Source organism: Hemitrygon akajei, chromosome 9 (genome assembly GCF_048418815.1).
Source record: "Hemitrygon akajei chromosome 9, sHemAka1.3, whole genome shotgun sequence".
NCBI classification, from domain to species: domain Eukaryota; kingdom Metazoa; phylum Chordata; class Chondrichthyes; order Myliobatiformes; family Dasyatidae; genus Hemitrygon; species Hemitrygon akajei.
Window position 1 is genome coordinate 101,766,781 of NC_133132.1, and position 25,879 is coordinate 101,792,659.

General features: G+C 39.5%; 1 protein-coding gene across 3 annotated transcripts in view; it reads right to left on the reverse strand.

The window, feature by feature from the left end:
* The window catches only part of sipa1l2 (signal induced proliferation associated 1 like 2), a 511,308-nt gene that overhangs the window by 210,046 nt on the left and 275,383 nt on the right, over positions 1-25,879 (reverse strand). For all 3 annotated transcript variants that reach the window (XM_073056679.1, XM_073056680.1, XM_073056678.1), the window contains one exon: positions 5,604-5,761. In XM_073056679.1, the coding sequence (XP_072912780.1) occupies positions 5,604-5,761 (158 nt within the window). The remainder of the gene's footprint in view (positions 1-5,603; positions 5,762-25,879) is intronic.

Genomic DNA, 25,879 nt, shown 5'->3' on the forward strand with positions numbered 1-25,879 from the left:
GAATTGAGGAATGGGAAAGGTGTGGTAACACTTATAGGGGTGTATTATAGACCACCTAATGGGGAGCGAGAATTGGAGGAGCAAATTTGTAAGGAGATAGAAGATATTTGTAGTAAGCACAGGGTTGTGATTGTGGGAGATTTTAATTTTCTACACATAGACTGGGAAGCCCATACTGTAAAAGGGATGGATGGTTTGGAGTTTGTAAAATGTGTGCAGGATAGTTTTTTGCAGCAATACATAGAGGAACCAACTAGAGAAGGGGCAGTGTTGGATCTTCTGTTAGGGAATGAAATAGGTCAGGTGACAGAAGTATGTGTTGGGGAGCAGTTCGGGTCCAGTGATCACAATGCCATCAGTTTCAATCTAATTATGGAGAAGAATAGGACTGGACCCAGGGTTGAGATTTTTGATTGGAGTAAGGCTAACTTTGAGGTGATGCGAAAGGATATAGAAGGAGTGGATTGGGACAATTTGTTTTAAGGGAAGGATGTAATAGAGAAATGGCGGTCATTTAAAAGTGAAATTTTGAGGGTACAGAATCTTTATGTTCCTGTTAGGTTGAAAGGAAAGGTTAAAAGTTTGAGAGAGCCATGGTTTTCAAGGGATATTGGAAACTTGGTTAGGAAAAAGACAGATATCCGCAATAAATATAGGCAGCATGGAGTAAATGAGGTGCTCGAGGAATATAAAGAGTGTAAGAAGAATCTTAAGAAAGAAATTAGAAAAGCTAAAAGAAGATACGAGGTTGCTTTGGCAAGTAAGGTGAAAATAAATCCAAAGGGTTTCTACAGTTATATTAATAGCAAAAGGATACTGAGGGATAAAATTGGTCCCTTCGAGAATCAGAGTGGACAGCTATGTGTGGAGCCGAAAGAGATGGGGAAGATTTTGAACAATTTCCTTTCTTCGGTATTCACTAAGGAGAAGGATATTGAATTGTGTAAGGTAAGGGAAACAAGTAGGGAAGTTATGGAAACTATGACGATTAAAGAGGAGGAAGTACTGGTGCTTTTAAGGAATATAAAAGTGGATAAATCTCCAGTTCCTGACAGGATATTCCCTAGGACTTTGAGGGAGGTTAGTGTAGAAATAGGAGGGGCTCTGCCGGAAATATTTCAAATGTCATTAGAAACGGGGATGGTGCCAGAGGATTGGCGTATTGCTCATGTGGTTCTATTGTTTAAAAAGGGTTCTAAGAGTAAACCTAGCAATTATAGGCCTGTCAGTTTGATGTCAGTGATGGGTAAATTAATGGAAAGTATTCTTAGAGATGGTATATATAATTATCTGGATAGACAGGGTCTGATTAGGAACAGTCAACATGGATTTGTGCGTGGAAGGTCATGTTTGACAAATCTTATTGAATTTTTTGAAGAGGTTACCAGGAAAGTTAACAAGGGTAAAGCAGTGGATGTTGTCTATATGGACTTCAGTAAGGCCTTTGACAAGGTTCTGCACAGAAGGTTAGTTAGGAAGGTTCAATCGTTAGGTATTAATATTGAAGTAGTAAAATGGATTCAACAGTGGTTGGATGGGAGATGCTAGAGAGTAGTGGGGGATAACTGTCAGGTTGGAGGCCGGTGACTAGTGGTGTGCCTCAGGGATCTGTACTGGGTCCAATGTTGTTTGTCATATACATTAATGATCTGGATGATGGGGTGGTAAATTGGATAAGTAACTATACAGATGATACTAAGGTAGATGGTGTTGTGGATAATGAAGTAGGTTTTCAAAGTTTGCAGAGAGATTTAGGCCAGTTAAAAGAGTGGGCTGAGCGATGGCAGATGGAGCTTAATGCTGGTAAGTGTGAGGTGCTACATTTTGGTAGGAATAATCCAAATAGGACATACATGGTCATTGAAGAATGCAGTAGAACAGAGTGATCTAGGAATAATGATGCATAGTTCCCTGAAGGTGGAATCTCATGTGGATAGGGTGGTGAAGAAAGCTTTTGGTATGTTGGCCTTTATAAATCAGAACATTGAGTATAGGAGTTGGGATGTAATGTTAAAATTGTACAAGGCATTGGTAAGGCCGAATTTGGAGTATTGTGTACAGTTCTGGTCACCAAATTATAGGAAAGATGTCAACAAAGTAGAGAGAGTACAGAGAAGATTTACTAGAATGTTACCTGGGTTTCAGCACCTAGTTACAGGGAAAGATTGAACAAGTTAGGTCTTTATTCTTTGGAATGTAGAAGGTTGAGGGGGGACTTGATAAAGGTATTTAAAATTATGAGGGGGATAGATAAAGTTGACGTGGATAGGCTTTTTCCATTGAGAGTAGGGGAGATTCAATCAAGAGGACATGATTTGAGAGTTAGGGGGCAAAAGTTTAAGGGTAACATGAGGGGGAATTTCTTTACTCAGAGAGTGGTAGCTGTGTGGAATGAGCTTCCAGTAGAAGTGGTAGAGGCAGGTTTGATATTGTCATTTAAAAGAAAATTGGTTAGGTATATGGACAGGAAAGGAATGGAGGGTTATGGGCTGAGTGCGGGCCAGTGGGACTAGGTGAGAGTAAGCGTTCAGCACAGACTGGAAGCACCGAGATGGCCTGTTTCCGTGCTGTAATTGTTATATGGTTGTATATGGAAGGTATTCTAAGGGACAGGATATATGAGTATTTGCATCGACAGGGACTGATCAGAGATAACCAGCATGGTTTCATGCTTGGAAGGTTGTGTCAAATTAATCATAAAGATTTTTGTGTAATCTACACGAAAGCAGATGAAGGCAAGGCAGTGGATGTTGTGTACGTATACTTTAGGATGGCATTTAACAAGTTCCCATATGGGAGGTTGTCCAAGAAGGTTCAGTCACTCAGAATTCAAGATGAGGTAGTAATTTACACATTGGCTTTGTGAGAGAAGCCAGAAAGTGGTAGTAGATAGTTGCTTCTCTGACTGGAGGTCTGTGACTAGTGGGGTACCACAGGGTTTGGTGCTGGGTCCATTGTTGTTTGTCATCTATATCAATGATCTAGATGATAATGTGGTTAATTGGATCAGCAAATTTGCAGATGGGGGTGTAGTGGACATGAGGAAGACTATCAGAGCTTGCAGCGAGATCTGTACCAGCTGGAAAAATGGCAGATGGAATTTAATGCAAACAAATATGAGGTGTTACACTTTGGTAGTACCAACTAGGGTAGGTCTTACACAGTGAACAGCAGGCACTGAGGAGTGCAGTAGAATACTCTAAGAGAATACAGGTCCAAAATTCATTGAGGGTGGTGTCATAGGTAGATAGGGTCATAAGGGAAGCTTATGGCCTATTGGCCTTCATAAATTAAGGTACTGAGTACAGGAGACAGGATGTTATATTGAGGTTACACAAGACATTGGTGAGGCAGTATTGGTCATCTACTTACAGGAAACATGTTAATATGGTTGAAGGAATACAGAAAAATTTTACAACATTTTGCTGGGACTGGAGGACCTGATTATAAGGAAAAATTGAATAAGTTAGGGCTTTATTCCTTGGAGCATAGAAGATTGAGAGGAGATTTGATAGAGGTATGCAAACTTATGAGCGCTATGGATATGGTAAATGCAAGCAGGCTTTTTACACTGAGGTTGGATGATTCTACAACTAGAGGTCATGGGTTAAAAGAGAAAGCTAAAAAATTTAAGGGGAACATGAGGGGAAAATTCTTCACTCAGGAGATCGTGAGAATGTGGAATGAGCTGCCAGCTCAAGGGGTGCATGTGAATTCAATTTCAACATTTAAGAGATGTTTGGATAGGTACATGGATGGTAGGGTTATGTAGGGCTATTGTTGCGGTGTAGGTTGTTGGGAGTAGGCAGATTAAATGGTTTAGCATGGTCTAGATAGGCCATAGGGCCCGTTTCTGTGCTGTACTTTACTATGACTCTGCAGTTAAGTTCAGAAGACACTTAACATTCTCCAACTATCTCTGAATTTACAATTATATTCGATGAACTTGCAGAAGATTATTCCAAGTATCATTCTTGCTAAAACAAACTATGTTCCAACACCAGTCCTCACCTTGCCTTTTAGCACTTTTGTAGCACTACATCAGTCCTTTATTCTATGGATCAGTTTAATTTTTTCTTATCTGCAACATTTCTGCAGTCTAAGTAGGAATTTCTTTAGCCACAAAGTGATGAATCTGTGGAATTCATTGGCACAGATGGCTGCAGAGGCCAAGTCATTGGATATATTAAAGTTCAATTGATAATTTTTTGATCAGTTATGGATATGGGGAGAAAGCAGGAGAATGAAGCTGAGAAAGATAAGAAATCAGCTAAGATGGAATACTAGAGTAGATACAACAGGCTGAATGGTCTACTTCTGTTCTTATGTTCTATGGTCTAATTCCAGGCAACCTACTCCACTCCACTACGATCTATTTCTTCTTGGGAATAGGCCAATCCTCTTGCATTGTACTGTATTTGCTCCATTCATATTTCTGATCCACCTAGTTGTTTGGAAAGCTTATCCTACAATCCATTGTAAATTTTCCTAACACCCAGATGTGTACAGCAGTGGCCTTCCTCCTTTGTCGTTTAAGGTTGAAATTGCTGTAACCATTTCTGATAGTCTTACACTGTGTGCAAGGAAAGTTTAGATACAGCCCGTTCAACTTAATTCATTCTATTCTAAACTTTGTCCAATCACAGAATCATATTACAGCAGAACAGGCCAGTTGGCCCAATAAATCTATATTGATCTTTCCATACAACATTGAAGCTCTTCTATGACAGTTCACAAATTAAGCCCATTTCCCCACTGATATTCCTCATTATGCAATCTCTCCATATTTCCCTCAACTTCTCTCACATTCTGACATTCTGTCATGAACAATTTATAGAAACCAGTTAACTTATCAACCTGTTTGTTTTTGGAATACTATGTGGGGGCGGGGGTTGGAATCTGAAGCAATCTACACTCACAGGGAGAGCGTGTAAGCTCCCTGCACAGACCGCACCAGAGGTTAGGATCAAACCCAGATCACTGGAGCTGTGAGATTGCTCTAGTGCAGAACTGTAGAGCCTCTATAAACCTCCCACGCATGCCTCAAATCAACATATCCTACTAACAAAATGTTGGATGAACTCAACAGGCCAGGCAGCATCTATAGAGCGGAATAAAGAGACAATGTTTTGGGCCAAGCCCCTTGATCAGGTTTTGATGAAGTATCTCTGTCTGAAACGTCGACTCTTTTTTCATCTCCATAGATGCTGCCTGACCTGATGAGTTCCTCCAGCACTTGTGTGTGCTATTCTGGACCTTTAGCATCTGCAGAACCTCTTGTGTTTAACATATCCCACTACTTCTTTCTCCACCATATTTATCCATCTTCCCTTCAATACTTCATTGCTATTCACTACAACTATATCTTGTGGTAATGAGTTTCATCTTTTTACCACTCTGTGTAAAGTTCCTTCTCCTAAAAAGAATACAACTACTAATTTCCTGTGGTGTTTGCTGATCATGAAGCAACAAATGTAGATTACAACTTGAAACTTAAAAACAACGTGTGCACATAAAGTATCATTGGGAAAGAACATAGATGGTGAAAGAGAAGGTTAAAAACATCAATAATGGATCTAAAAGTATTGATACTGATCACTTACCTGTAGCAGACATTTTCAGTACATGGATTATGAACTCTGACAATGACAAACACATGTTGAAAGTGGGATCGGATGTTTCTGGGAGTAAAAGGAAGTGCTCCAGGCTCTTGAAAGACAATTGTAACGATGTCATTTCCTATGTGTCTCTTCCTTAAGAGCTAGGGAAGTTTAGAAATAGAGGTCTAATTAGCTATATCTGAGAAACAAATTTGGTGTTTTCTAAATCCAGTTAATTCTCTCTTCAAATGTAATTAACAGTTTGAAATAACTTTATTTTATTAGTGGATAAATCATTTAGATTATAACCTTTCTTCAACATAGAGTAACATTTGTTTCTTATAAGTAAAACAGAAGATGCAAATATATCATCCAATGAACAGGATTTTTACCAATTGTAAGGGATCTTGGACTGCAGACGGAATCGTAGTTTAATATTTCACATGCAAGACAATGGATAACATACTTAATACTATACTGGAATAAAAAGTCATTCCAAATGAAGCAGAGATTCACTGGCACTTCTAACGTCGTGTATCAGTCATCATTCATAATATGGCCTACTCTACACAGAAGAAGCCAAACTCAGATTTGGCAATCATTTTGTGAAACGCTTATATTCAAGCTTGCAGGAGTGATCTTAAATTTCCAGTCAGCAGCCATTCAGACCTGTGTTCACCTGTACAATAAAGCCCAACCAAATTTGAGGAACGATACCTTATCTTCCCTAGGGCACATTGTAACCTGCAGAATTTGATATTGGTAACTTACTTTTTCTATTTTGGCTCAGTTTTTTTCCACTTGCTCAGTACGTCCCACTATCTTACTTTTACAACACAAATGCACAAAGTTTAAAAAAAATTATCAAGGTACATATATGTCACAAAATACTACTCAGATACACTTTCTTGCAGGCATTTGCAGTACAATAAGGAAGTATAATAGAATCAATGAAAAACCACACAAAAACTGATAAAATGTGCAAATAGAAAAAGAAACGAGCAACTATAAATAGATAGATAAATAGATAAATCGATAGATAAGATTGGGGGGAAAGAACCGAGAACACAAGTTGCAGAGTTCTTGAAAGAAAGTCCAAATGTTGTGTTCAATGATCAGTTCAGTGAAGGTGTCCACACATTAAAAATAGAAGCTTAATCTGATCTCAACAATTCCTGAACTGCCATGTTAGGTCACTGAATTACAAGCTTTCAGATTTTTCTTTTCTTATCTATCCTCTCTGCTAACAAAAACTGTTTTCTTCCTTTCCCAGTCCAGATGAAGAATCTCAGTCCTGAAAATGTTGAATCGCTTCTCTTTCCATAAATGCTGTTTGATCTGAATATTTGATGAATTTTCTGTTTTCATTTCAGATTTCCAGCACCTGCAGATTTGTAATATTTTTCATTGCACTGGAAAGTCAACCAAGATGTTAGTGCTCAACTCATTGTTGCTGACTGGCATTTTTGTGTTTGATTGAGAGCTGAACATGTTACCCATTAAGCAGGATCACATCCTTATGCCCTGAGCGAGGGTTATATACTACTCTTTATCTCTGCCAACAGAGAATTTTGGAGTGATCGGCACGTAAGAGGATCTTCACAGTGCATCCCACCTGTGGCCTACAGTTAGATTGCTGATATGGTTGATCCAGTCATGTTTTTTGTTCACAAACTCATTGATAGAAATTGGTAGTCAACTTTACAAAGATTTCTAAGTTGACGTTTATGGACAAGATACTTTGATCCCCCACACCCAAAAGTATTTCATATAAAAATAAACTGTTAATCTACCAAGTTAATTAGCAATTAAACAGAACACAAAAGCCACTGAAAGCATTCACACTAACAATAAATCAGGATATTGGTCTACTGGTGCCTGTTGAGGGATTAGTGAGTGTACTCTTACTTCAGTCATTACATTCTCTGGTTACTTCTGGCATCCAGGAAACAATCTTCTCAGTAATGTGACCCAAATTTGTAACTAAATTTGAGTAATCCCATATGAAATTAAATGAATAGGAAGATAAACCACCTTTGAATTAAATTGTTTACATCCACAACTACTTGAATATTTGGAAATTTAATCGTGAACTGTAAATACTTTGAAGTTTTGAGATTCCACCCAAAGAACATCATTTGATTCATTTTCTCAGCCACTGTGCAGAGTAGAAGGTTGCAGAATACATGATCATGTTGTACTCTTATCTGAATGGGCACGGCTATCTTCTCAGGATAAAACAGATCCAATCAGTTTTACACAGCTAAGTATTAGTTATGGCTTTGTCAAGATATCCATTGTCCCCCAGTCTCCCTTGTTACAAGCTCTACATTCAATGTCCCACTGAGCCCGAGGTTATCTGATGTCATAGTTTGTTATTTGTACATTTGCTTCTGTATAAATCCGGATCAATCAAACATTAAGCTGAATAAATTGATACTGCATCATGACCAATTTAATTCATTTACATGTATCAAGAACAACAGAGTGGTGCTGCTGGTAGAGCTGCTGCCTCACAGGTTCAATATCCTGCTGCCAGCACTGGCTGTTTGTGTGGAGTCTTCACATTCTACTCACTGGAATTTAGAAGAATAAGGAGGGATCTCACTAAAACCTATTAAATATTTAAAGGCCTTGATAGAATGGACGTGAGGAGGATGTTTCCTATGATGAGGGTGACTAGGACCAGAGGTCAGTCTCAGAATAGAATGTCATACTTTTCAAACAGAGATGAAGAGAAATTGCTTTAGTCAGAAGGTGGTGAATCTGTGCAATACATTACCACACATGGCTGTGGAGGCCAAGTCATTGGGTATATTTAAAGATGTGGTTGACAAGTTCTTGATTAGTAAGGATGTCAAAGGTTATAGGGCGAAGAAAGAAAAAATGGGGTTGAAAGGGACAATGAATCAGGCATGATGGAATAGCAGAGCAGACTCAATCAGCCAAATGTCCTAATTCTGCTCTTATGTCTTATAACCATCTGTATCCTCGTGCTCACAAGGAAGAATGTTCAGCTGCATTGAATGTGATTGACCTAGATTGATAGTGAAGATGTCTCTGTGCAGAATGAGTTTTAAAACATTCCTTCACTGACATTATACAACCCCAGAGGCTATGCTTTAGTTTGGTTATAAAAGAGAAATACAGGTAAATACAAGTGCTTGACTGCCAAAGATTATAAAATGACAAGTTTGTAGAAATCAAGTAGTTGCAATTTTTAACAAACTGGTTCAATTTAGTTGTGTATGGAGATTTTATAAAGCCCCTCTACACCTTTCACACACATCCTCTGAGACCCTGCTCACTTCTCTTCAGAGAGAATACGATTTTCTCCAGCCGCTTCATGAATAATACTCAGCTAATTTTCTCTTGCAATATTAAACTGTAAATTAACAAAAACATGAATCTGGATTAACATTTGCAAAATCTGTGCAATTGGGCACCGTTTGTTATTTGTACAATTCTAAACAAACCTTTCACTTCACACTAATTTACAAGTTTTCACATCAATTGCTTTATTAAAATGAACCATTTAGTATAAATAGTCCCTCATGCCTCTTTCATCTCCATCACTGCCCCACACACCACACACTAATTCACCTCAGCCCTGCAGCTAAGACTAACTAAACCTTACTTGCTACTGATGAAATTGTATTAGATGAGGAAAATAGATGGTTTTCTCACTACATTTTCTTGGTGAACTTTGCAATAGTTTTGCATTCAACAAAGGATTTTATCTAGTATGATAAGACCATTATTTGGTTGAACCATCACGAGCTATTGTGCTGTTCTCAAGCCTCTAACTTATGCTTTTTACTTCTGTTATAAACAAAGAAACTATAATGACTTCCCTTTACAGATTTTAATTCATTTGTCCTCTAGCATTTGCATTTCTTCCTTAAAATTTACAAACACCAACTGAGACCCTTAAAATATTTGATTTTGTGTACTTTTTGATGCCCTTTTGCCTTTAACCAAATTCCCAGATGAAATTACAGTTAAAAAATGGTTTCTTGATGTTGCAACACAACTTAAAATTCTTTGAGCTGATTAGCTTCTCTGACCCATGTGACTTAAACTGATCAGTAAATGAAATTGTTAATTCTTTCAACAATAACTTGAACACGGTGACCCCACTTAGGATTAAAAAGAGATCGTGTAGTGAAACGTCACCATGGTTCAACAATTCTGTCCGTGAACTCAAGAGATCATGTAGAGTAGCTGAGAGAAAATGGAGAAAAACTGGACTAGAAGTCCACTGTGATATTTTCAAGGCAACACTAGGCTCCTTAACACTACTATATGTTCTGTAAGAAGAGTCCATTTTCCAAGATAATTAGAGACCAGCAGCGAATCAAGGATATTATTTTCAACTGTAAACCGACTGTTAACCCTGCCCCAATCGATAATGTCCTCTGTCAAGCATCCACCATAAAATGTGAAGAATTCCCAATATTTTTATCCTATTTCTGTCATATTCTTCTATTCCATGATTACTTCAGTTACAATAATATTTCTTTAATTATGGATTTGAGAATACCTCTATTCTAATAGTTTGTCTGTAAAAGGTTATACACTCTGTCCCCTGCTCTCATCTTAATACATGCTCTTCACTTTTCATCAGCTTAAGGAAAGTCAAGCAAACATTCCATCTATTCCTTTACATACCATAACTTTCTTAAAATTCAAATACATAAGCTAAAAAATGTTCTGTTTTATAAGTGAGTTGATATGAAGCATGCTCATTCATTTTGTACTGTACTATGTGGGGTAAAACAACCAAAAAATACAAGAACAGCTTCATTGGCCAACAACTTGATATCAATTTCTATTCTGTTGTAGACTTTTATTTCTACTACTTTACTTCCGTTGTGTAAAATGTTCTGGATCTTTTCAACACAACTGGGAGTAACTCAAAAAACCTTCATGTGGCAAGTAATAAATGGGTTCACATCAATGTTACCTTGTACAAATAAGAAATCTGTCCTAATTTACATTCCCAATGTGGCATTTCACAATATTAACTTCCTTGGTATGACTCCAGACTTAAAAAAACCCTGTAAAACTTAAGTTTAGTGACCTTACTATGCCCTTTCCATCTTTTATCTGTATTCTGGGATACAAATCATACCAACTGAAAAAGTGATGATTTTATTATCAGCTGCTTTAGAATTTATTTCAGATAATGTGCATTTGAATATTTATGATCAGACTTCTCTCCTCTACTCCCTCATGTGACTCTCATGATACATTTTGTAAAACGCACTTCAAGGATTTCTTTACTTGCAAGGACAAGGTGACCCTATTCACCAGTATGTGGTTCATTATCGATGTGCTTAGAATCATTATCAGTGAGAAGTTAAATTAAATATCCAGGTTGCACACTTTATCTGAGAGTTCTATTGGACCCAACAGGGATCAACGTCCTTTGAAGTACTGAGTTCCAATCATAGACTATCAGGGGCCACATGAGAGACAGAATATTACTTTACTTGAGTTTATTTTTAAGAATGTATATATGGTGTCTGCTTGTTAGGAGATAATAGGAGAGTTTGCTAGGTGAAGGTAACCTATTAGTACAAAGTGGACATCAGATTTTAGGCTCAATCATAGACTTCTTATGCCAATAAGTTCATATACAGCAAGTCCACTGTGAATTGTGGGGAAAGGAGTGAATGAATAGCTGCCAGCAATAGCATATTTTGCAGAACAGATTTCAATACCTTCATTCACTAACAGAAGAGCACAGTGTACCAAAAGAAATCATGCTAAATTCTGACCCCCTTTGAACTCCATAGGCCTTAATTCCTCAATCATTTTTAAATTTATCCATTCAAGACCTTCTGCACTTCAAGAAACCTATCCGTGACTGAATTCTAAAATGTGAGAGACAGAAGAATCTGCAGATGCTAGTATCTGAAGCAACAAACAATCTGCTGGAGGAACTCAGCAAGACGAGCAGCATCTGTGGAGGGGATAGGAATTGTCAATGTTTTGGTCAAAACCCTGCATCAGGACCAAGTGTGAGAGGGGGAGTGGTGTGACAGGAGCCTAGGATGATTAGTGGACTGAAGAGGGGTGAAGGACAATGGGAAGGTTGAGCTAAGTGAAGAGGAGAGGGGTAAAGTTGGGAGGCAGAGGCAGGAGGATGATGGATGGAAGCAAGGAGAGAAAAAAAGGACAGACAGGTGGAGTGAGGTCAAGGGGGTTAGGGTGAACGTGGAGGGTGATAAGCAGGAACATGTCTACAATTCCATCCAACCCCCACGGATGCTGCTCAACCTGCTGGATTCATCCTAAAGACCATCTATTGCTCTACATGTCACAGCGTACGCATCAAGAAAATACTGAGGCTAGTTTTCTATTGAAAAAGAAGGGAGGAATGATATCTATGAAGAATTGTGATAATGGATACTGAGAGAATGTTTCCACTGATGGCAAACGCAACAGAGGCCACAGAAGACCATAGACAATACTGAAGAATTAGGTCATTTGGCCCAACAAGATAACTCACCATGAAATGTATAGGAATTCAGCAATTTTTTTTTTAACCTGAAGAGTCATGAAAACTTGCTACTGAGGCAGTGGCTGAAACAAATAAGGGGATGGTAGATAAACATGTGGAAAAGTTGCAAATCCCTTAATATTTGAGAAGCTATTTTACAGTTGACATATTTATCAGAGAGAGAAGCTGTCAACAGCTGTTGACAGCTTCAAACAGAATGGTTTGTCTTTATATAAGCATCTAACAATCATTCAGGATGTTCACTTCAGAGTAAATGAAATACCTTTCACATCATCTTTATAGAGTAGGAAATTCAGAAGCCAATTTTGACACAGCAAGTTTTCTAAAATAGGAATGAAATGCCTGCAGAGGTCTAATTTAGTAATGTTGATTGGCAACTACCATTCAGGATATGAGGCAGTACTTCAAGCTTACATACAGCACTGACTAGGAATTGCTTTCTAGTCAGTACAGAATTCAGCTGAGTACAGACAAGGCCTCCTCTTAATGTCCAGTTTGAAATCTTTAACAATGTAGTTATCCCTCAGATCTGAATGACTTTTGTGCTCTATTCAACGTCAAGTAATAGTGAGTCCATGAAAGTGAGTCTGTAGGCTGTGGAATCAGTTCAGAATTGAGGTGAGTGAAATTATCCATGCTTGTTCAGGAGCCTAATGGTTATCGGTAATAACTGCCCCTGAACCATGTGGTGTGGGAGCTAAAATATCTGTACCTCCTGCCTGATGGTAGCAGTGAGAAGAGAGTATGACCTGGATGATGGTGGGGGGGGGGGGGGTTCCTTGATAATAGATGTTGCTTTCTTGTGGCAGTGCTTTATTCAATTGCCCAATGGTGGGGAGAGCTTTGCCTCTGATAAACTGGGCAGAAGTGAAGCTTGAACTTCAAAGTTCAAAGTAAATTTTATCAAAGTACATTTATATCATAATCAACCCTGAGATTCATTTTCTTGTTGGCGTACTCAACAAATCTATAGAATAATAACTACAACAGAATCAATGAAAGACTGCCCAACTAGGGTATTCAAGCTGAGTGCAAAAGACACAAAATGCAAATACAAAAAGAAACAATAATAATAAATAAATAAGCAATAAATATCAAGAACATAAGATGAAGAATCCTTGAAAGTGAGTCCACAAGTTGTGGGAACATTTCAGTGATGGGGCAAGTGAAGTTATCTCCTTTGGTTCAAGAATCTGATGGCTGAGGAGTACCGTAATAACTATTTCTGAACCTGGTGATGTGAGTCCTGAGGCTCTTGTACCTTCTTCCTAATGGCAGCAGTGAGAAGAGAGCATGTTCTGGGTGGTAGGGGTCCTAATGATGGATGCTGCTTTCCTGCAACAGTATTCCATGTAGATGTGCTCAATGATTGGGTGTGTTTTACCTGTGATGTACTGGGCTATACAAGAAAGGGTGATGTGTATTAATTAAAAAGCCATTCGTAGGTGCTATCTAGATCCCAAGTTAAGTAAAACTTTACATTTCATAGCTCTATATGAGTTTGGAATGCTTGGTGACCATAGGCTGATGAAACTTCATGACTGTCTTATAAAGAGATTACATATTTATTCAAATGCTCTAGACAAGTCAAAGAAATTATCTGGAGTGAACTCTATTGCAAAGCAAAATCTATTGGATGCCAGAGAACATGGAAACAAGATAATTCCATCTCTACAGGACATCCTACAGATGTTTTGGTTTTACATAACATCAGCAATCAGTTGAATTGGAGAATTTACAGCTTGTCTTCCCTAGCCTCACCACCATGAATGGCTTTTGAAAATGACAGTAATAAGATTGATGCAAAATAGTCTTGGATTCACAACGTAATGATTCGTCAGGAAGAAGAAATATTTTAAACTCTCTTCTTCTAATTATTGTTAATGTTAGTGCAACACAAACATTTTGCAGTAGGATCACAGAATTAAAATTAGCAGTGTATTATAAACAAGAGAAAATCTGAAGATGCTGGAAATCCAAGCACCACACACAAAATGCTGGTGGAACTCAGCAGGCCAGGGAGCATCTATTACTTTTAGTCTGGAAATTACTGTTTTGCTTTGAATTATTATATGCATTTCATATTTTCAAACCAATATATTATTTCAGGATCAAACTGCACAGCTGGAATGCATGTGGAATAAGTTAGTGTTGATGCAGTCTAGTGAACACAACTAAACTGAGGTATCCAAATGCTGTCAATGTGTTAAAAATGTAGCTTCAGTGAAACAACTTCCTCTGTAGAAGAAATTAAATTCTGGAATATAGACCAATAGGTACCTAATAAAGTGGCCACTGAGTGTATGTCTGTGGTCCATTCACTTCAACGTTCAAATTGTGCATTCCAAAATGCTGTTTCAGAACATAGAAGTCCCAATGGAGAGAGTGTATAATACTTGATCTTATACTAAGCAAAGAGACAGGGCAGGTGACAGGAGTTTGTGTAGGGGAACACTTTGCATCTAGTAATCGTAATGCCATTAGTTTCAAGGTAATCATGGAAAAAGAGGCGTCTGGTTGATCTGTAGTTGAGAGATCGCTCTCTGTTGAAATAAAAAGCGATGCAGCATATTGTAACATCGTAACAACCAGGGGTGCAGTGTTGCCGGAGCTCACCGGAGCGCCGCTCTAGCACCTCTGTGGAAAAAAAAGTCAAAATAAACAAGCAGGGAATTTAACAGCGGCCGCATATTAAATAGAGGGAATTTTATGGAAGTGAGGGTTGGGGAGAGGGGTTGGTGGCTGGTGGGGAAAAATACCACTAATAACATTAGGATAAGATATCTGATCATTTTTGGTGAAATCTAGGAGCTGTGACTGTTTTTTATTTAGCTATTTGTGAAATTCGTCTTCGCTCAACCCATTGTTTTCCCAGCATACTCTGATGTAGCCTCCCGCCATTTCACAGATCCTCAGTCTCTCTCCAACCGAGGGACGACTGTATACAAGTGTGAGCATTTTTCCGCTCTTTCCAATGGGTACCATTGGATTCCAGGTAGGAACTATATTAAGCAAGGAATGAACATCGAAACCTAAGGTTAAAGGTCGAAAATAATGAAAGAAAAATTCACTGCTCGGCCTGATTTTGATAAAATATCTTTTGATATCTTTTGATTTTGATAAAAAAATATCTTTTGATTTTGATAAAAAAAATCTTCGGCCTGATTTTGATAAAGTATTCAAGGTAATCATCCAAAATCCTCTTCTACACCTGGATAAAGTGAATTTAGTTTTTTTTTACAAGCCAAATGGGAAAAAAAAAACATTTCTAGGCTATAAGCTAGTTTTACGTCATTTCAACTATCATTAATAGGGATCAACCCCTCGGCCTAGCTCCACCAACTGTAGTTGATTGGAAAGAGGCTCTTTTTCTCTTTGTGTTGATAGGAAAAAGAGTATTTTAGTGAGGCAATGAACGAGACAAAACGCATTTCCAAACCTCCCAAATGGTTGCTCTCCTCCCCGTTAACATTTGTCACTTCCAAAATACGATATTTTTTTATTCGTATAGATACGATAATAATTTATATAAAGATTCAAGCTTCTTTAACTTTTTATATATTTAAAGACTAAACAGGATCTGTATTGGTCTAACCATGTAATACCCGACGTGTGAGGATATTGTGAGTATCGACACTCACAGGTACACTTCCTGTCCAACCATTTCTGCAAGAGAAACGGTACGAGGCAGAGTTGCCCACCTACCGCTTTTGAGACAATGTTCAGCAATATTCAGCAATGTTCGTGGCTTTAGCAATAGTTCAATAGACGTTCTTTTTTCATACTTGATTACTTGGTTCCAATTTAGGTGGCTAAAAGTGTAAAAAGCTTATTTGCTTTATTTCTGTTATTTTTATACCTGTTTAGGAACACTGCTAAGCACTGCGGGCCCTGCTGTCTGCTCTGACTCAGTCGTATTAGTAAGGCTACATCTGTGGTGGTCCGTGGATTACTCGCTAATACAAAAGTATATTTTTCTCACTAACAGCCCTGTGGCTTCTAAGCAAACAATGTTAACTTCTTTCTTTTGTAAACAAGCTGAGGGGTGTAACAAGAGTAATGTACAAGAGACTGATAACAGTAAAAGTGACAAAAGCTGTGTTTCACCTGCTTCTAGTTCAAATTTTCTAACCAGGTCCAAATGCAGTTCTGAAAGTAATGGCCTCTTCTACTGTCAAGATGAAGCCACACTCAGGTTGGAGGAACAACACCTTATATTCCATCTAGGTAGCCTCCAACCTGATGGCATGAACATTGATTTCTCTAATTTCCATTAATGCCCCCCCTCCCCTTCTGACCCCATCCATCCTTCCTTTCTTTCTTTGTCTTTCTTTATTATTTTTTCCCTTTTTTTCCTTTTCTCTCTTTTCCTCTCTGTCCCTCTCACAATATCTCCTTGCCTGCTCTCCATCTCCCTCTGGTGCTCCCCTCCCCCTTTCTTTCTCCCTAGGCCTCCCATCCCATGATCCCCTCCTTTCTCCAGCTCTGTATCCCTTTTGCCAATCAACTTTCCAGCTTTTAGCTTTACCTCTCCCCCTCCTGTCTGCTATCATTTCGGATTGCCCCTCTCCCTCTCAAATCTCTTACTATCTATCCCTTCAGTTAGTCTGACGAAGGGTCTCGGCCTGAAACGTTGACTGTACTTCTTCCTATAGATGCTGCCTGGCCTGCTGCGTTCCACCAGCATTTTGTGTGTGTTGCTTGTATTCCTGTTTAGATGTTTTATTGTACCAGTTATACACTGAAATGTAGTGATAGGCTATAATTTGTTAGTGTCTTAACTATCACTATATTTCTGTGGAGCTTTGGAATTCATATATTTCTTTCATCTTGGTTTAGTGCTTGACATTATAAGAAGCCCTATTTTTTTTATTTACACACACACACACACACACACACACACACACACACACACACACACACACACACACACACACACGTTGTGTGAAGGTTGAACTTCACGTGCACGTAACGAGAGCTGTATAACCTTAGATCACGAACTTATCAATCACCCCTTGTACAGCTCCGGCACCAGCGACTGTTTTTTGGTCTCCCCTTTTGCTGTGAAATGGGTAACAACTCTCCGTCCCTGGTTAGTGAGAGAGAGAGAGAGAGCCCGTGGCATGTCGAACTGTCGGATAAACAGCTTTTGTTGACTGCAGATCATCACCTCTCTTTGGGGGCTTTGCTGTTGCTTGGTGGGTGGTGGGTGCTGATGTTTTCTGCTGAAATGGGTGGCGGGTAGGGGGAGGTTGAAGCTTTGCTGCTGTTTGTGGGAGGTGGGGATAGGGGGGCTTCTAACGTTTTTCTGTCATTCATTCTTTTAGGGTTCTCCTCTGTTGTTCGTGGATGTCTTTGAGGAGTAAGAATTTCAGACTGTGTACTGTAGACATTCTCTGATAGTAAATAGGAACCATTTGATTCACAGGTTGAGATTCTAATTTGGAGAAAGGACAATTTTGATGGTATCAGAAAGTATCTGACAAGCATGAATTGGGACAGGTTGTTTTCTGGCAAAGGTTTACTTGGAAGTGGGAAGCTTTCAAAAGTCTGTTGCTTTCAAAAGTTTAAGAGTACAAAGTTTCTATGTGGCCGTCAGAATAAAAAGGCAAAGTTAACAGGTTTAGGGAACTTTGGTTTTCAAGAAATATATTGAGGCCCTGGTTAAGAAAAAACGTATGTGCATTACAGATATAGGCAGGTACTTATGGAGTATGAGACATGTAAAAGAACACTAAAGAAAGAAATCAGGAGGGATAAAAGAAGGCATGAGGTTGCCCTAGCAGACAAGGTGAAGGTGAATCCTTAGGGTGTCTACAGAAATGTTAAGAGCAGAAGGACCGCAAAGGACAAAATTGGTTCTCTGGAGGATCAGAATGGTAATCAATGCATGGAGCTAAATGAGATGGGGGAGAACTGAAATGGATTTTTTGCATCTCTATTTACTCAGGAGACGGACACAGAGTCTATAGGAGTGAGGTAAAGCAGCAGCAAAGTCACAGACCCTATACAAATTACAGTGGAGGAGGTGTTTGCTGTCTTGAGGCAAACGAGGGTGGATAAATCCCCCGGGCCTGACAAGGTGTTCCCTTGGAGTATGTGGGAGGCAAGCGCAGAAATTACAGGTTCCCTAGCAGAGGTATTTAAATCATCCTTAACAACACATGAGCTACCAGAAGACTGGAGGATAGATAATGTGTTCTGCTGTTTAAGAAATGCTCTAAAAACAAATCAAGAAATTATAGGCCAGTGAGCTTGACATCGGTAGTGGGAAAGTTATTGGAAAGTATTCTAAGGGATGGGATATATGAGTATTTAGATAGAAATGGACTGATTAGTGTTAGTCAGCGTAACTTTGTGTGTGGTAAGTTGTGTCTAACCAACCTCAGAGTTTTTTGAGGAACTTACCAGGAAAGTTGATGAAGGCAAGGCAGTGAATGTTGTCTACATGGACTTTAATAAGGCATTTGATAAAGTCCTGCATGGAAGGTTGGTCAAGAAGGTTCAGTCGCTTGGCATTCAAGGTGAGGTAGTAAAATGGATTAGACCTTGGCTTTGTGAGAGAACCCAGAGTGTGGTAGTAGATGGTTGCCTCTCTGACTGGAGGCCTATGACTAGTGGAGTGCCACAGGGATCAGTGCTGGGTCCATTGTTGTTTGTTCATCTATATCATTGATGATGTGGACGACAATGTATTTAACCAGATAAGCAAACTTGAGGATGACACTAAGATTGGGGGTGTAGTAGATAGCAAGAAAGACTATGCGATTTTGCAGTGGGATCTGGACCAGCTGGAAAAGGGCAGATAGAACTTAATGCAGACAAGTGCAAGATGTTGCACTTTGGTAGGGCCACGCAAGGTAGGTCTTACACAGTGAACAGTAGGGCACTGAGGAGTGCAGTAGAACAAAGGGTTCTGGGAATACAGGAACATAATTCATTGAAAGTGGTGGCACAGGTAGAGAGGGTTGTTAAGAAAGCTTTTGGCACATTGGCCTTCATCAATCAATGTATTGAGTACAGAAGATGGGATGTTATGTTGAAGACGTTGCTGAGGTCTGTTTGGAGTACTGTGTGCAGTTTTGGTCACCATCCTACAGGAAAGATGTAAATAAGGTTGAAAGAGTTCAGAGAAAATTTACAAGGATGTCACTGGGACTGGAAGGCCTCAGTTGTAAGGAAAGATGGAATAGGTTAGGACTTAAAATTATCAGGGGTATCAATATGGTAAATGCAAGCTAGCTGGGTGAGGTTGGGTGGGACTACAAATAGAGATCATGGATTAAGGTTAAAAGATGAAAAGTTTAAGGGAAACATGAGCAGAAACTTCTTCACTCAGAGGGTCATGAGAGTGTGGAATGAGCTGCCAGTGCAAGTGGTGCATGCAAACTTGATTTCAAAGTTTAAGAGAAGTTTGGATAGGTATGGATGGCAGCAGTATGGAGTGCTATGTTGCTCTATACTTCAAATCATCTGAGTTCACATTTTTATAACCAAGGCATGCAAAAATAAAGTTATGCAAGGACAAAATCATGGTTAAGTATCTGGGTTTGGTTTTATAGGAATGATATACTTCTGGAACAGCTCTCAACTCTTGCTATGAATGCTAATTTGAGAGTTCCTTCACATGAGAGTCGACCTGGATTCTGTATAAAATTGGAGATCAGCTTGCACTGAATGCTAGTATCTGTCAATCTAAATGGGGATTAGAGTGTTATTCCAGTTCAGCAAGAAATCTCCAGTTTATGTTTGAACTAAACTGTTTTGAGGAAGGATGTAACCTAGTATCCTGTACCCTTTCCAAAGCCTCTATCTCCTTCCACAAGATCAAAACAGGAGAGAATCTAAACCCAAGCGAAGGTCATATACAAAGATAAAAATTATCCATAAATAACAGCACTCTGAGTTTGGAGACTACTTAATAGAATTAGTTACAGGCCTTTAAAATCCTTTAATTGAGTAACTGAGGAGTATAGCATAAAATATCACAACTATGTGGGCCAGATAGAACAGAGAAAAGGGTGTTGTTTCTACTTGTGATATGTATAACACAGCTAAATATTTGAGAAGCAGTAATCACAATACAGTTGTGTTTAAACCCAACACTATTCAGGACAAAGCAGTTTTTTGATGTAAACATTCATTTCTTTCACCAATGTAAACACTCAATTCTTCCACCAGCGGTGCTGCAACATGTTCCATCTACAGACGAGACCTCAGTTAGGTTGTTCCAACAGCATTTGACAAACTCATTATTTCTTCCATCAAGAACAGCAAGGAAATCATGCTCATGAACACCAGCTCCTAAAACCATTTTGTTTTCCTCTTCCTTGTTGTCCTTATCACAATCTGTACTCAGTTGACAGATATTTCCCCAGCCCTGTCCACAGAGTTAATGAAATGCAAGATACACCACAGTGAAGACTGGAAAGAGACTGAATATGACAAGTAGTGTGTGCTACTTTCTGTAAGAGGACAGTAAAGCTGTGGCTGTTAAAAATGCAAATAGTCATTAAAATGAGATTATGAAAATGAGGAAATGAAACATTTGTTCTAATTTGGCATTCTTTAGCTCACAACATGATCTCCTCTTCAAAGGTGAAACATAATGCGGACAACACTGCAACCTCTATTTAGATTGCAAGCATGGCCTCAAGTTGTCTGTTACTCTAATTCTTGATCCCACTTCCATTCTGAACCATCTTTGACTTCCAACATTGTACTAATGAAGCTGCTCAACCTGCTGAGTATTTCCAGTATTTTCAATTTTTTATTTCAATTATGTGGCATATGCAAAATTTTGTTCTTATAAAGGAATTAACTGCTAACAAGGCAATACTATAAATGACACATTATTATATTCAGGCAAGGGATGTTTCATGACTATTTATCAAAAAATGTACATTCAGGATCAACTTTGTTCAGCTACTTTGTATTCAAGATGAGGCATGAAAATTTTGGGGGAATGGAATGGAACACATCTCATTACAGGGACTTGGAGTCGACAGTTTGGTCACAGTCAGATACAGGGTAACACCCCCTCCGTAGTGACACACACAAAATGCTGGAGGAAATAAGCAGGTTAGGCAGCACCTATCGAGAGCAATAAATAGCTGACATTTTGGGCCTATACTCTTCAGCAGGATCCCTTTATACTGCTGTTGTAAGCTTTCCTTATTCAAAGTTCAAAGTAAATTTATTATCGAAGTACAGATACAAAGTCTTGCTACATATTGGCACCAATGACATAGGTAGAAAAGGGAGGAGGTCCTTAAGAGAGAACTTAAGGAGCTAGGTAGAAAGCCAAAAAGCAGGATCTCCAGGGTAGTAATCTCTGGTGTGCCACGTGCCACTGAAGGTAAAAATAGCATGATTTGGCGGATGAGTACGTGGTAAAGGAACTGGTGCAGGGGAAGGGTTTCAGATTTCTGGATCACTGGGATCTCTTCTGAGGGAGGTATGACCTGTACAAAAAGGAGGGGTTACACCTGAACTCAAGGAGGACCAATATCCTTACCAGCAGGTTTGCTAGAACTGTTGAGGAGGGTTTAAACTAATTTGGCAGGAAGACAGGAAACTGAGTGAGTGGGCAGAGGATGAGGCAGTTGGTACACAAGCAGAGGCAGTATACAGTGAGACTGTCAGGAAGGACAGGCAGAAGATAGGGCAAAATTGCGGTCAGTGGAATGAGTTGCAGTGTGATAGGGCCAAAGTCAAAAGGGTGACGAATACAGGACTTAAGGTGTAATATTTGTATGCACACACATACAAAACAATGCAGGCGATATTGTAGTGCTGTTAGAGATCCGCAGGTATGATGTTGTAGGCATCACTGAGTCATGGCTGAAAGAGGCGACATAGAATCAGAAGTTGTAGAATTGTTGTTGGCAGAGTGAAGGAACTAGTAGGGTAAAAAGACCTTGATGGGACTTGTATACAGGCCGCTGAACAGCAGCAAGGATGTGGGCTACATGTTACAATGGGAGACAGAAAAGGCATGTCAAAAGAGCAACGTTACATTAGTCATGGAGGATTTCAATATGCAAGTAGATTGGGAAAAATCAGGTTAGTACTGATTTTGGATCCCAAAAGAGAGAATTTGTAAGATGGCTTTTTGGAGTAGCTTGTGGTTGAGCTCACTAAGGGATCAGCAATTTTGGATTGGGTGTTGTGTAATGAACTGGATTTGATTAGGAAGCTTAAGGTAAAAGAACTCTTAAGAGGCAGCGATCATAATATGATAGAATTCACCCTGCAATTTGAGAGGGAGAAGCTAAAGTCAGATTTATCAGTTTTACAGTGGAAAGAGAATTACAGAGGCATGAGACAGGAACTGGCCAAAGTTGATTGGAATGGAACACCCGCAGGATTGATGGCAGAGCAGCAGTGACTGGAGTTTCTGAGAACAATTCTGAAGGCACAAGATAGATACATCCCAAAGAATAAAAAAGCAGGATGGCACAACTGTGGCTGACCAAGGAAGTCAAACACACCATAAAAACAAAAGAGAGGGTATACAAAAGAGCAAAAATTAGTGGGAAGTTAGAGGATGGGGGAAGCTTTTTAAACCAACAGAAGGCAACTAAAAAAAGCCATAAGGAGGGAAAAGATGAAATACAAAGGTAAGCTAGACAGCTACACCCCAGGGTTCTGAAAGAGGTAGCTGAAGAGATTGTGGAGGCATTAGTAATGACCTTTCAAGACATCTCTTTCAAGAGATTCTGACATGGTTCCAGAAGACAGGAAATTGACAATGTCACTCCATTCTTCAAGGAAGGGAAGCAGAAGAAAGGAAATTATATGCCAGTTAGCCTGATCTCAGTGGTCGGGAAGATGTTGAAGTCGATTGTTAAGGATGAGGTTTCAGGATACTTGGAGGCACATGATAAAATGGGCCAGTCAGCGTGGCTTACTTAAGGGAAAATCTTGGCTGACAAATCTGTTGGAATTCTTTGAGGTAATCACAAGCAGATTAGACTGGGAAAAATCGGTGGATGTTGTGTACTTGGATTTTCAAAAAGTCTTTGACAAGGTGCCACACGAGGCTGCTTAACAAGATAAGAGCCTATGGTATTACTGGAAAGATACTAGCATGGATAGAGCATTGGAAGGAAAAGAGTGGAAATAAAGAAAGCCTTTTCTGATTGATGTTGGTGACTAGTGTTCTGCAAGGGTCAGTATTGGCACCACTTCTTTATATGTTGTATGTCAACGATTTGGATGAAGGAATTGAAAGTTTTATGGCGAGGTTTGCAGACAATACAAAGATAGAAAGAGAGGGAGGTAGTGTTGAGGAAGCAGGGAGGCTGCATAAGGACTTGGATAGAGTAGGAGAATGGGTAAAGAAGTGGCAGATGGAACATAGTGTCAGGACGTGTATGGTCATTCACTTTGGTAGAAGGAATAAAAGTGTAAATTATTTTATAAACATGGAGAAAATTCAAAAATCTGAAGTGCAAAGGGATTTGGGAGTCCTCATACAAGATGCCCTCAATGTTAATCTGCAGGTTGAGTTGGTGGTGAGGAAGGCAAATGCAATGTTAGCATTCATTTTGAGAGTACTAAAATGTAAAAACAAGGATGTACTGCAGATTCTTTATAAGGCCTCAGTTAGAGCATTCTGAGCAGTTTTAGGCCCTTTATCTAAGAAAGGTTGGGCTGATGTTCGAATTGGTTCAAAGTTGGTTCATAATGATTCCAGGATTAAAAGACATCATATGAGGAGCATTTGATGTCTCTGGCCCTGTCATCATTATCATTATTATGTGCCATGTTGTATGGTGTGGGCAATCATGGTTTTCTTCTTGCCAGTGTCTTTATAAGACAGTTGACCTCAGCCATTCAATCCTCTTCAGAGATTGTCTGCCTTGTGTCAGTGGTTGCATAATCAGGACTTGTTATATGCTCCAGCTGCTCATAGACCACAAGACATAGGGAGAAGAAATTGGCCATTTGGCACATTGAGTCTGCCTCGACATTCAATCATGGCTGATTCTTTTTTTCCTCTCCTCAGCCCCAATCCCTGGCCTTTTCCCTGTAATATTTGATGCCATGTCCAATCAAGAACGTATTAAGTTCTGCTTTAAATACACCCAACAACTTGGTTTCCACAGCTGCTTGTGCTAACAAATTCCACAAATTCACCACACACTGGATAAAGAAATTTTTTCGTATCTGTTTTAAATGGACAACCCTCTATCCTGAGGCTGTGCCCTCTTGACCTAGACTCCCCCACCATGGGAAAGATCCTTTCCACATCTACTGTCATGGCCTTTCAACATTCAAAAGTTTTCAAAGAGATCCACCCTCATCCTTCTAAATGCCAGTGAGTACAGACCCAGAACCATGAAGTACGATGAACCTTTCATTCCTGAAATCATCCTCTGTGAACCACCTCTGGACCCTCTCCAATGCCAGCACATCTTTTCTTAGATGAGGAACTAAAAACAGTTCACAATACTCGAAGTTTGAGGCCCCACCAGTGCTTTATAAAGCCTCAGCATCACATTCCTGCTCTTGTATTCTGGACATCTTGAAATGAATGCTAACATTGCATTTTCTTTCCTCACCATCAACTCAACTTGCAAGTTAACCTTTAGAGTGTTTGGCACAAGGTCTCCCAAGTTCCTTATCATCTCAGATTTTTGAATTTTCTCCCTGTTTACAAAACAGTCTGCACATATATTTCTACTACCGAAGTGCATGACCATGCATTTTCCAGCATTGTATTTCATTTGCCACTTTCTTTGCCATTCTCCTAATCTGCCTAAGTCCTTCTGCAGCCTACCTGTTTCCTCAACACTGCCTGCCACTCCACTAATCTTTGTAACATCAGCAAACCTGGCAACAAAACCATCTACTTCATCATCTAAAGTACTGATATACAGCTGTTATGAATGTGAAGCAACTCTGAGGGGCCGAAGGGTACAAAGTCGCCCCCTCCTTTTTGAGAATCGCAAGATCGCTATTAATTCAGGTCTGGGACCCAGGAAATGAGACAGAGACACGTAGAATACACAAGATTTGGAATGTGTCCTGGCCTCAGTGGAACGGAACCACTGATAACAGCCATTGTCTCTTGGAGATGGAATTGTGTATTGAGTACTGTACTATTCATTGAAAACCCTCAGGGGACAACCAGAGTGGTCTGGTTGAAGGATTGCATCATCCCAACCTGATTGACATCTGAGACCCCGTGAGTAAGGATAAAAGAGGGTCTGGGGAACAACCCCTTTAGACGCACCAGGAGAAACGCTAGAAATCCCGTGACAGCGTTTGATAGCGAAAAGCCGGTGGGCGCTCGTGTGCGACCTCCCTTGCCTGAGGTGGCGAACTCACCACGGAAGAACTGTTTAGCTAAAGGAGAGGCCACAAGTGAACGGCCATGACAACGGGACTCCTGACGGATCGAAATCATAAAGGAAAGCCGGCAAGTTTTTCTCCTAAATCTCTCTCTCTCTCCAACAATTGCAACACAGCGGTCCCCAACGGCTGCAGCCTGCATGAACTGAGTGAACTTTATATTTCCATTGGACAACACATTATCCCCTAGACAATGATAGAGCTTATTTCTTATTGATTATTATTATACCCGCACTTTTAGATTTAGTATTGACGACGTATATTATCTGTATATTTGCATTGATATTATTTTTGTGTATTTTTACTAATAAATACTGTTAAAAATAGTATCATCAGACTTCAACGGAGCTTTCTATCTTTGCTGGTGTTACGTACCCGTGACACGTGA